At 60.1% G+C, this 11,840-nt stretch overlaps 1 protein-coding gene across 1 annotated transcript; it reads left to right on the top strand.

The window, feature by feature from the left end:
• Positions 1 to 7: 7 nt before the first annotated feature.
• Positions 8 to 10,890, top strand: RPS6KA4 (ribosomal protein S6 kinase A4). The gene is made up of 17 exons (XM_080817197.1): positions 8 to 156; positions 264 to 335; positions 1,051 to 1,269; positions 1,367 to 1,482; positions 2,062 to 2,169; positions 2,396 to 2,476; positions 2,574 to 2,677; positions 2,773 to 2,923; positions 5,381 to 5,545; positions 7,394 to 7,525; positions 7,705 to 7,838; positions 7,934 to 8,027; positions 8,450 to 8,623; positions 8,704 to 8,898; positions 9,211 to 9,370; positions 9,588 to 9,751; positions 9,995 to 10,890. The coding sequence occupies exons 1-17, from the start codon at positions 102 to 104 to the stop codon at positions 10,187 to 10,189; spliced, it is 2,319 nt and encodes a 772-aa protein (XP_080673323.1). The 5' UTR covers positions 8 to 101; the 3' UTR covers positions 10,190 to 10,890.
• Positions 10,891 to 11,840: the final 950 nt, after the last annotated feature.

Genomic DNA, 11,840 nt, shown 5'->3' with positions numbered 1-11,840 from the left:
CGGAGGCGGCACCAGGAAGCGCCCGCCCCGGCCGGAGCCGCCATGTAACCGGCGCCGCCCGGAGCAGAGCCGCGCGGGGCCCCCCCGGCGACCCGCACGCCATGGGGGACGAGGACGAGGACGAGGGCTGCGCCGTGGAGCTGCGGATCACCGAAGGTGGGGCGGGGGGTGGCCGGGGGGCGCGGAGCCGGGTGAGGGCTGCCGGGGCCCGGCCGGGGAGAGGGCATGCACCGCCCGGGCTCATTCGCCTCCTGTGCCCACAGCCAACCTGACCGGGCACGAGGAGAAGGTGAGCGTGGAGAACTTCGAGCTGCTCAAGGTGCTGGGCACGGGAGGTGAGGACCCCCACACCCCCCTGGGGGCAGGTGTCCCCGGCCTGGTGCCCTGGGCCTCCCAGCCGGCACACCCGCCTGGTCCTGGGCCAGGCCTCCGCGATGCCCCCCACCCTTTCCCGCTCGGCCCGCCTTGCCTGCCCCGCCCTGCCCTGCCAGGGTTTGCATGCCCACTCCCGGGGCATGCCTACTCCTAGCGCTGCTCCACATTCTCGTGGCTCCTCCCTGCAAGGTCCTCCGGGATTTGCCAACACCCTCCAGGCTTTGCAGCCCTCCTGAGGGATTTGCACACCTCCTCCCCCGAGTGGTATGGGAGCCTGGTCTCCTGCTTTGCTCACTCCCAGCTTTGCACAGTCCCTGGCCTGGGTTTTTTGCACATCCCTCCCTGGTCCACTTTGCATCCCTCCCGCATCTGTCCGATCTGCCCGGTTCTGCCTGTGATCTGCCCCCACCCTGCACGGCAAGCCTCCTGGAGTTGCACGCCTTCCAGCCCGCTTTGCACAGTCTCCTCCCCGCTTTTGCAGACCCTCTGGGGCTGCATACACCTCCCCCCCGCTCCCCCCACCCAAGGCTCCATCAGCCTTTTGCACCCTTGCCTCTTGCTCCAGCTCCTTCCCCCGGTTTCCACACCCTCTGGGTTGGCATCACCCCCGCCCCCACCAGTCCGCACCACCCTTCCGCTCACGGTCTGCCCTGCACTGGCTCACTGCTCCCACAGCCTACGGGAAGGTGTTCCTGGTGCGGAAAGCCGTCGGGCACGATGCAGGGAAGCTGTACGCGATGAAGGTGCTGCGCAAGGCCGCGCTGGTGCAGCGCGCCAAGACGCAGGAGCACACGCGCACCGAGCGCTCCGTGCTGGAACTCGTGCGCCAGGCGCCCTTCCTGGTCACGCTGCACTACGCCTTCCAGACGGACGCCAAGCTGCACCTCATCCTGGGTAAGGGTGGGCCCCTGCTGACCTTGGGGGCCATGGAGGCAGCTGGGGCCGCTCCACTCCGTCAGGGCGGCTTCCCACCCTCCGCTCCAACCCCCAGACTACGTGAGTGGAGGCGAGATGTTCACCCACCTCTACCAGCGCCAGCACTTCAAAGAGGCCGAGGTGCGCGTGTACGGGGGCGAGATCGTGCTGGCCCTGGAGCACCTGCACAAGGTGGGTGAGGACCTGGGCTCGCTGTGGGCTCTGGGTCTGGGCCTGGTGCCGGGCCGCCCCACGCAGCAGCCTGGATGCACTCTCTCTTGGGTGGTCTGGTGGGGGCCGGAGTCGCTTCCCCAGGCCTTCTGGAAGGGAAGGCCTTAGCGCTGCCTGGGGAGGGGTCTCTTCCCTCTCCCCCTCTCTGCCCCCCGCCCTTGGCCGGAACCTCCTCAAAGGGGGTTTCCTCTGACAGGGAACTTGGGGCTGCCTCCCGGGGCCACACTCACAGAACTTCCTCAAATGGAGACCTCATGCCTTGGCTCCCAAGGCCTTCTTGCAATGGGGCTCTTCACCCAGGCTCTCCTCCTTCTGGGTCCTTCGGGCCTATTCCCAGGAGGTCCTCCTTCCTTGCTTTTACGTCGGAAGTGGCTTTTCCCATCTGATGGCCCGGTGCCTGGGCCCAGTCCTGCACCAGAGATCCCTTCTCTAGGGGGGGCTCCCCTTATCCCGAGCTGGGTCTCGGTGCCCGGGCACGAGCCATAGGAGGTGGGGCTGTTGGGGAGGAAGAAATGTCAGTGCTTCTCTTGCTCCTGCCAGCTGGGTATCATCTACCGAGATCTGAAGCTGGAGAACGTGCTGCTGGACTCCGAGGGCCACATCGTCCTCACGGACTTCGGGCTTAGCAAGGAGTTCCTGACGGAGGAGGTGAGCGAAGGCAGTCCTCCTGCCTCCCGCACCCCCATTCAAGTCTTCACCTTCCTTTCTCCTCCTGCTCCGTGCCTGGCTCTGCGTTCGTCATGGCGCAGAGGTGAACAGGTCTGGGGCCCGCCTGCAGGAGGTTCCCTGTGCTCTGACCCTCTCAAGTCCGGCAAGTCCTGCTCTGAGCCTTGAGCACTGCTGGGTGTCCACATGGGTCCTTTTGCCCTCCCAGAAAGAACGAACCTTCTCCTTCTGTGGCACTATCGAGTACATGGCTCCCGAAATCATCCGCAGCAAGTCAGGGCACGGCAAGGTGGGTTCTTGTGGGAGCGGGTGGGAGCGGGTGGGAGCGGCGGTTGGGGGTGGGCAGGGGTGGCCACAGGCCCTCACCCTGGCTCTGCCCCTGGCAGGCTGTGGACTGGTGGAGCCTGGGCATCCTGCTCTTCGAGCTGCTGACCGGGGCCTCGCCCTTCACCCTGGAGGGTGAGAGGAACACGCAGGCAGAGGTGTCCCGGTGAGCGGGGCTGGACGAGAAGGGGAGGCGGTGAGGGGCCTGGGCAGGGTTGGGGAGGGGGCTCGCTGCCCCTGACGCCCCCCCAATCCTCCCAGACGGATCCTGAAGTGCTCCCCTCCCTTCCCCCCCCGGATCGGGCCCGTGGCACAGGACCTGCTGCGGCGGCTACTTTGCAAGGACCCCAAGAAGCGGCTGGGCGCGGGGCCCCAGGGGGCCCAGGAAGTCAAGAACCACCCCTTCTTCCAGGTGAGGCTGCTGACTCTCCCCCACATCTCTCTGCACGCCACCCAGGCCAGGCCACTGCTCTGGGTTGGGGGACACCAGAGGGATGGTCTGAGACCAGCTGGTTTCACCTGACTTAGAAAAACCACCCGATAACGTGGGTTTGTATTCTCCATCTCTGGTGCAACTTGGAAGGCGTGGTCCTGGGCTAAAGGATTGCAGGTTCGTTGACCGTCAGGGCTGGCAGGGGCTTGAGAATGGCTTCATCAGGTCCTTTCACCGGACAGGTTCCGAGAAGGGAGGCGACCTGCTCCGGATGGCACAGGAGACGGTGTAGAGCTGGGGACAGCTTGCGGGTGTCATCAGCAGTCCAAGTCACACTTAGGGTTCTCCGCACCCACCCAGGCGTTTTGTTCTTTGTTCCAGTACTCTCTGTGTGCTTGTCATTCAGATGGGCGGTCGGTCAGCCACTTGGGTTTTGTTCACTTGTTAAGAGCACCCACAGGTTAGAGGGCAGGGCCGGGTGAATTCTGTTTCCTGGCGAGATCTTGCTGGCTCGGGCGCTGTGTGTGGCCGGTGTCCTTGCCTAGCAGGGCCCTGTAACAGTGAACACCTGCCGTGTGTTGGCTCTTTGCTGATTATTTCATATAACCTTCAGAAGCATTCTGATGATCCCCATCTTTCCAGATGGAGAAACTGAAGTTCAGAGAGGGTAAGTCACCCAGCCAGGAAGTGATGGAACTCAAATTCAAACCCAGGTTTGGGTGATTTGAAGCCCAGACACTTCTTTACTGTGTCCTGTTTACTTGTGGCATCAGATTTGCCACTTGTCTGACATCCTAATGGAAGAGTCCCTTCTTGGGGCCTTACTGTGGGCCAGGCACTCAGTTATCCCTGCTACGAGGGCTGCTTCCAGTCTTCCCACCACGGTCCCTTGGAGATGCTTTCTGAGACAGACCTCGTGGTGAAGTTGTCCCTTTTTGGGGGAAGGGGCTGAGCAGTGTCAGTTTCTTTAAGTGGACTCCTCAAGCCCCACCCTGAGCACATGCCAGCCCCTGGATTCTGGGAGTGGGTTGATTGGCAATTAGACTGGAGAGGTCCTAAGGTCTTTGAGGCCCGATGCTCAGAAGGTATGTTCCCTGCAGTCCCCCTTCTCTCAAGATAGCCTCTTTGGTGATAGCAATGCTGAGGTCCTGGTGCCAGACCTGGGGCCTTCGAGACTAAATCAGGCCTCTTGGCTGCAAGTGGTAAAAAGTCTAACTCAAAACGGTGATATCCCTAGAACAGTTTGACTGCCAAGAAAAGAGACCGGAGTGAACAGTGGTCTAAATAAAATAGAGGTTTACTTAGTTATTTCTGTTCTCATGTAAGAGGTTGGCGGGCCAGGGCTTCTGTGGTGTTTTCTTAAATACAACCTCCTTTCTTCCTTTTTTAATGCTCCTCCATTCTTAGCATGCAGCCTCCAGCCCCAGGGTTGCCTCTTGGTCCAAAATGGCTGCTGGAGCGCTTGCCATTTAGGCTATAATCTAGGCAGAAATCAGGGGGAGAAAGGGGAAGGGCAAAATGGGCACGTGCCAAATTTCACCTTCCTCTTGAGGTTCTTTCTGTGGATTCTTACGTTTTTTGCTTACAGGTTATGGGTCACCCCTGAGTACAAGGAAGTTTGTTAAATCCTGGCTTTTAGTTGTGTACCTTGCTTCCTATAATAACATCAGGGCTATGGTACTAAGGAAGACAGGGAGTATGGAAGTAGGGTGGGCGACGAACAGTCTCTGCCATCCTAGCTTAAACGTAAAAAGGCATGTTTTAGCTCCTGTATTTGAAAAGTCCAAGGAAAAGTGGTTTGACTTCAGGCAAGGCTGCATCCAGGTGCTGGATTTATGGTTATTAAGAATTTCTTTCTTGGGGCGCCTGGGTGGCTCAGTGGGTTAAAGCCTCTGCCTTCGGCTTGGGTCATGATCCCAGGGTCCTGGGATTGAGCCCCGCATCGGGCTCTCTGCTCAGCAGGGAGCCTGCTTCCTCCTCTCTCTGCCTGTCTCTCTGCCTACTTGTGATCTCTGTCTGTCAAATAAATAAATAAAAATCTTTATTAAAAAAAAAAAAAAAGAACTTCTTTCTTTATCTCTTGAGTTTTCTGCATGGGGACTTCATCATTAGACCCTGACGGGTCCCCAGCATCTCCAGGCCCATGTCCTCCCAGATTTAAGTCCAGTTGGAGAAAGAGATTTGTTTTGCATGCCAACGCTATCAGAAGTCCCAAAATTGACTGAGTGTGGTGGAGGGATGATTTGCTAAGGGAAGTAGGGGTGCTCTTGTCAGAGTGAGAAAAACAGAAGCCAGGGAGGCAGGTAGAATAGCTTTCCACCCAAATCCCAGAGAGACCGTTGCCTCACTGACGAGCAGCCCAGGGAGGGTGGCCTGAGGGGACAGGGGTTTTAACTTCCTACCCTTCACCCCCAATCTCTCATTTCATTTCCCCAGGGTTTGGATTGGGCTGCTCTAGCCGCCAGGAAGATTCCAGCCCCATTCCAACCCCAGATCCGCTCGGAGCTGGATGTGGGCAACTTTGCAGAAGAATTTACTCGGTTGGAGCCTGTCTACTCACCCCCCGGCAGCCCCCCACCTGGGGACCCTCGCATCTTCCAGGTGAGTGAGAGCTCACAGAACTGCAGGTGCTGTGGAGACAGGATGACACTCTTTCCACCCTGGACGGGGCCTGACCCCTGGCCCTGCACAGGCCCTGTGTTCTGATCAGGACTCAGCATCCTCCCCAGACCCGGTCCACTGGTGGGGTAGCTGGAGTTGTCAGTCATACACGCTGCCGTGGTAGGACATGTCTTTGAGTCACATGGTTTATCTTTAAATTTCATGATAATTTCTCTTCTACTCCATAGATCTTTATTGTTATGTAAAGATAGTGTTTTAACTGTTCGGTTGCTTAAGTGGACAACTAGAAAGACATGCCATGTTTATACTGTGGCTTTGCTTGTTCCTTGGCAAACCACTTCACATTTGTGGAAGCTCAGGCCCCCTCCACTCAGTTTTAGAAGCTTAGGCCTGTTGGGCAAAGTCAAACTCCTTTGCTCGGCGTTCAAAGCCCCGCATGATGCAGCCCTTGCTCAGTGCTCTAGCCTCACTGCTCACTGTGGTCCCACCTGGTATACTAGCGCCTACGAACAGAACACATGTCCGTGTCTTTGCACTTGCAATTCCCCATGGTTGCACTGCCCCTGCCCCTGGGCACTCCCACTCACCTTTCAAGCCTCCTTGTGTAACGCTGCTCCTGTGTGAATTCCTCCCCACTACTCTGGTCCTGGGTTGCCCTATCCTTGTGCACCCGTCCTGTGGAGACGGCACCTCCTTCTGAGCACCATGTCAGGTTGTATCCTAGTTGCCTTCCTGGGACTGCCTCCCCTGGTCTGGAAGCTCCCAGAAGGCAGCGACTGCATTTAATTTCTGTATCCCTTTGCCCGGTGTGGGGGCCTGGCCTGGAGGACATGGTCCCCTAAATATGAAATAAGAACAGGCCAGTAGCAAGTGTAGATGGGTCAGCGCCCCTGTGAGGCTCTCCTGAGTGATGACTGTGTTGGAACAAGCCTCCACCGATCGTCTGGCAGTTTTTTTTTTTTAAGATGTATTTACTTTAGAGAGCGAGAGAGTGGGTGGGTGGGGGGCGCAGAGAGAGAGAGAGTCTCCAGCCAGCTGAGCATGGAGCCGGATGTGGAGCTCGATCCCACCACCCTGAGATCATGACCTGAGCTGAAGCCAAGAATTGGACTCCCAACCAACTGAGCTACCCAGGCGCCCCTCATTCATTCATTCATTCATTCAATGATTCAAAAATATGTACTGAGTGCCTACAGTGCGCCAGGCACTGATCTGGGCCCTGGGGACAGATCAGTGAACCTAAGGGACAAGTGTGGAACCTGCGTTCTTGTGCACAGTGGGGCTGTGTTTTAAGGAGAAAACAATCCGTTGTTAAACTTACCCTTAAGAATCCCTTGAATTGCCTCTTTGTCTTTCCTCAGTAGGCCCCCCCCTCCCTTGCAGAGGAGGCCAGTGTTTGGTTTGAGAGGAAGGCATAAAGCTTTTTTGTATTCAGTGGGTGGATTTGAATTCTCATAAGCTAAGTGTGTGTGATGCCAGGCTGGGGCCCTTTCATGCCTCGGGTCCATCATTTTCTGGGTCACTGCATTGTGCTGAATAATGCCCTTGGCACTCGGGGGTGGGGGTGGGTTTACTGTGATGGGAACCGTGGAGTCACACACTGGAGGGGGAACGTGAACCCAAGTGATCATAGAACAAGGTGGAATGAAATGTTCACACACCTGTGAGCACCAGGATACCAAAGGAACGGCCTCCACCACCCACTCTAATCCAGGGTCTTCCCCCCGGAGCCCTGCCCCTCTCCGGGTCTGGGCCTCCGGGGGACTGCATATGCACCTCCAGCCCCTATGCCCATAAGCCCCCTCCACCCCTCCTCCACCCCCGCAGGGATACTCCTTCGTGGCGCCCTCCATCCTGTTTGACCATAACAACGCGGTGATGATGACAGATGTGCTGGAAGCATCTGGTGCTGGAGACCGGCCCGGCAGGGCAGCGGTGGCCAGGAGTGCCATGATGCAGGTGGGCGGGGCCAGGGTGGGAAGTTGATTTCGGGGTGTCTGGGCTCGGGGATTCCAAAGCTGGCTTCCCCAGGAGCCCACGGTATGACCTCGGTGAGGTTTGGGGCCTCTCTGGGGTGGCGCGTGGCGTGGCCGCAGGGCTCCCAGGTAGGATCTCTGACGCGCCCCCTTCGCCGCCAGGACTCGCCCTTCTTCCAGCAGTATGAGCTGGACCTGCGGGAGCCGGCGCTGGGCCAGGGCAGCTTCTCCGTGTGTCGCCGCTGTCGCCAGCGCCAGAGTGGCCAAGAGTTCGCGGTCAAGATCCTCAGCCGCAGGTGGGCGGGCCGGGGGAGGGCGGGGCCTGGCAAAGCCGCGTCCAGGAGGCGGGGCGGGATGGCGGCCCTACTGACCCCGCCTGCCTCGCCCCCAGGCTGGAGGCAAACACACAGCGAGAAGTGGCCGCCCTACGGCTTTGCCAGTCGCATCCAAACGTGGTGAAGTTGCATGACGTGCATCACGACCAGGTGACCCTTTCTTGGGCTGGGGCATGACGCAGGGACTCAGGAGGCTGTTCTTGGAGGGCGGCTGGGCAGGGAGGTGGGCAGGAGGCCAGGGCTGAGGACTGGTTGGGTGGGTGGGGGCGCTGAGCGAGGTGGCAGGGCAGGGAGGTGGGATTTGAGCTGAGGATGGGAAGGGGGAGCTGAGGATGCTCAAGGGAACAGAATTTGAGGAAGACGTGGAGGGGGGCTAGGAATTGGGGCCAACAGTGGTTTTGGGGTGGTCTTGAGTTCTGGGCTCAAATAGGGGGCAGGGACTAATGCTTGGGGCGAGGCCTGGCCAGTGGGTGGGGCCCGGCGGGGATGGGGTGGTGAGGTCTGTAGGTAGGTCGGTCGGTAGGTCGGACCTTGACCCAGGTGGTGACCTCGTCCCGTCACTCCGCCCGCAGCTGCACACATACCTGGTTCTGGAGCTGTTGCGGGGCGGGGAGCTGCTGGAGCACATCCGCAAGAAGCGGCACTTCAGCGAGTCCGAGGCAAGCCAGATCTTGCGCAGCCTCGTGTCGGCCGTGAGCTTCATGCACGAGGAGGCGGGCGTGGTGCATCGCGACCTCAAGCCCGAGGTGGGCGAGGGGCCTGGGCGGCCGGGGAGGGCTGAGGTGCCGAGGGCTAGCCTCTGACGGCCGCCCCGCCGCCCTCCCAGAACATTCTGTACGCCGATGACACGCCTGGAGCCCCCGTGAAGATCATCGACTTTGGGTTTGCGCGGCTGCGCCCGCAGAGCCCCGCGGGGCCCATGCAGACGCCGTGCTTCACGCTGCAGTACGCCGCTCCCGAGCTGCTGGCGCAGCAGGGCTATGACGAGTCCTGCGACCTCTGGAGCCTCGGCGTCATTCTGGTATGGGATGGGGTCCCCGGGAGGGTTCGGGGTGCCTGGAGCTTGAGGTCAGAGGGCTTCCTGATGTGGGCCAGCAGGGACACCCCCGAGGCAGAGGACAGGGGTGGGGGTGGCAGGGTTGCTCAGGGTCTGGGGTCAGGGCCCCCGAGTCTTAGGGGTCAGAAGTCAGGGTTCAGCATCACACATGGGCCTCAGGAGTCACCCTCCTGGAGAGGGTGGATGGTTCTGTGGGTGGGCTAAGTTAGCCCCCTGGCCCCTCTTGGCTTTGCAGCGGGGGGTGGTTCTCAACTCCCCCTCTCCCCACCTCTCCAGTACATGATGCTGTCGGGGCAGGTCCCCTTCCAGGGGGCCTCAGGCCAGGGTGGGCAGAGCCAGGCGGCCGAGATCATGTGCAAGATTCGCGAGGGGCGCTTCTCTCTTGATGGGGAGGCCTGGCAGGGCGTGTCTGAGGAAGCCAAGGAGCTGGTCCGAGGTGAGGAAGGGGGGGGCAGGTGGGGGTGGGAGGTGTCACAGACACAGGTGTCCTTGGGGAGGGGGCGGCCATGGGGTCGTGGTGGGGCAGGGATCGACCGTGGGTTAGGTGTTTCATCTGGGGGACTGGTCAGGGAGGAGAGGGGGGCTGTTGGGATCTCTCTGGGGTGCAGCTCCCACACACAGCCCCTCCTCAACCCTTCCCCGCCCTGCTCCAGGGCTCCTGACGGTGGACCCCGCCAAACGGCTGAAGCTTGAGGGGCTGCGGGGAAGCTCATGGCTGCAGGATGGCAGCGCCCGCTCCTCGCCCCCACTCCGGACACCGGACGTGCTGGAGTCCTCGGGGCCAGCTGTGCGCTCCGGGCTCAACGCCACTTTCATGGTGAGGGGCGGGGTCTGTGGGAGGTGGGGCCGGGGGCGTGGCCTCTGGGAGAAAGGTGAGGTGAACCAAGGCCGGGCCTCTGGTCGGTCGGCACCCTGACCTTTGGGAAGGCTGGAGGCCAACGACCTGCTGGTCTTGACCTGGTGGAACGGGAGGGAGGGTCCGGAATGCGGTCAAAGCTAGGATCTGGAAGTCGAGGCCCAGCCGGTGGTGGGGGGGCGCTCACCCCCTCCTTTCTGCCAGGCCTTCAACCGCGGCAAGCGCGAGGGCTTTTTCCTGAAGAGCGTGGAGAACGCGCCGCTGGCCAAGAGGCGGAAACAGAAGCTGCGGAGCGCCACCACCTCCCGCCGCGTCTCCCCCGCGCCCGCCGCCGCGGGCAGGGCCCCCGCCGCCAAGGGAGCCCCCAGACGAGCCAACGGCCCCCTGCCGCCCTCCTAGCCCCTGCCACAGTGATCCCTCCTTCCCCCATAGAGTCTGTGACCTGGGAGCCTCACGTATCGGCTCCGCCCCCTCCCCAGGGATTGCCCTTCCCTCCCCTTCCCCCCACCCCACTCCCAGACAGAGCAGAAGTATTTTTATAAGCCAAGAATTTTTTATGTCTTACCAGATAGAGTTAGAGATGCGAGGAGGGAGGGGCCTCTGCTGAGACAGTGCCTAGTCCCACAGAAGGCACTTCTCCCCCCGGGGGCTGCTCCACCCGGAAGGGCTCCTCCCCCAAGGGCTCCTCCCCCATTTCTCCGCACTGAGTTGCCAGGGGGAGAAACTGGGACTGCTCCCCTGCCCTCCCCCCCAGGCCCTGCTCTTGGGAGGGGGCGCCCCTCCAGCTGTCACTTTATGGACTGTCTGTGCAATTACGTCCACCAAAGACCTGTGTTGGGGGGGTTCAAGGAGAGGCCCCAGGAGACCCCTGAAGCATTTCTGCCTCACTTTATGTCACCTGCTTCTCCCCTGTTGGGGCTAAGGAAGGAGGTGGGCGACCCCTAAAAGGGGAGGCCCCTTTTTCCCACCCCCCCACTCCCCCTTGGCACAGCTGCCTCTGGCTGGGGGCAGGGCCTTGAGGGTCTGGGCTGGGCATCTGCAGTCACTGCCTCAGCCCATCCAGGCTGTGCCTTTGACTTTAAAATAAAAATCCATCCAGTGCTGTGTGCGGCATCTGTGTGTGTGAGGAGGGTGTGCAGGGCAGAGGGCTTGGGGCAAATAAATGTTCAGCTGAGCGGGCCTGGGGCCTCAGAGAAGAGGGACAGGGCAAACCCTTCTAGGTAAGACCATGCCCTTGGTCCTTGGTCCTTGGTCCTTGACCTTTGGCCTGAGCCTCAGGAGGTCCAAACAGTCATCTCGGATTGTGTATTCAGACAGTTCTGCCATGTATCCTTTGGAATTCTCTCGTTGTTAAGTAAAGATCCTAAATTTCCATCAGCAGGGGGGTATTTTTAGGCTCATAACTATGCGGTTGAGGGGGAGACCCAGGCAAGGCCTGATCTGGACACAAACACATGATCAGGACCCAGTTTCTCAGTCTGAACTTTTTATTCTGCTTTATTTTCCTTTTGGCCCCAGGATGGGTGCTGGGTGCTCCAGAGTCTACAGACTGGAATAGGGAGAGAAAGACGGTCTTCGTGGCAGCATTCCCCAAGGAAATGCCAAGATGTACTCTGATTGGATGCACTTGGGTCATGTGTCCACGGTGGACCAATCACCGTGTCCAGAGATGGGGGTGTGGCTTGCCGGCTATGTGGATCACAGCCTCCCCTCTGGAAGCTCATTGGGTGAAGGGCATGAGGAGGGGCGGGCCCTTGGAGAGAGGTCAGTTGCGCAGAGCTCGGTGCTGGTCCCGGTCCCAGAGGGACTGAGTGAGAGGGGAGCCGCCCATATTCGAGGCCCGCGAAGCCATCAACGTGGCCCGCTCCAGAGGAGTGTGAGTTGGCCCCTGCTCTGGGATCCCTCCTGGGTAGTTGGGCCGTTGCCCCAGCATCTTTGTGGGCACCCCGTGTCAGAGCTATTTGTATAGTGCAGAGAACCCTACCCCAGGGTTGACGGGATAGTAACACGCTAGGTGTCTGTCTCCAGGCCTTCTCTTTCTATACTACCC

Source organism: Martes martes (genome assembly GCF_963455335.1).
Source record: "Martes martes genome assembly, chromosome: 10".
Lineage (NCBI taxonomy): Eukaryota > Metazoa > Chordata > Mammalia > Carnivora > Mustelidae > Martes > Martes martes.
The sequence above is the reverse complement of the archived record's forward strand: the minus strand, read 5'-3'. Positions and strand labels throughout refer to the sequence as shown.

Excerpts from the sequence above, each read along its gene's own strand:
- RPS6KA4 (XM_080817197.1), top strand. The coding sequence starts at position 102 with ATGGGGGACGAGGACGAGGACGAGGGCTGCGCCGTGGAGCTGCGGATC. Across the intron at positions 1,270-1,366 it reads CAAGCTGCACCTCATCCTGG|ACTACGTGAGTGGAGGCGAG; the intron begins GTAAGGGTGGGC and ends TCCAACCCCCAG. Across the intron at positions 2,678-2,772 it reads ACGCAGGCAGAGGTGTCCCG|ACGGATCCTGAAGTGCTCCC; the intron begins GTGAGCGGGGCT and ends CAATCCTCCCAG.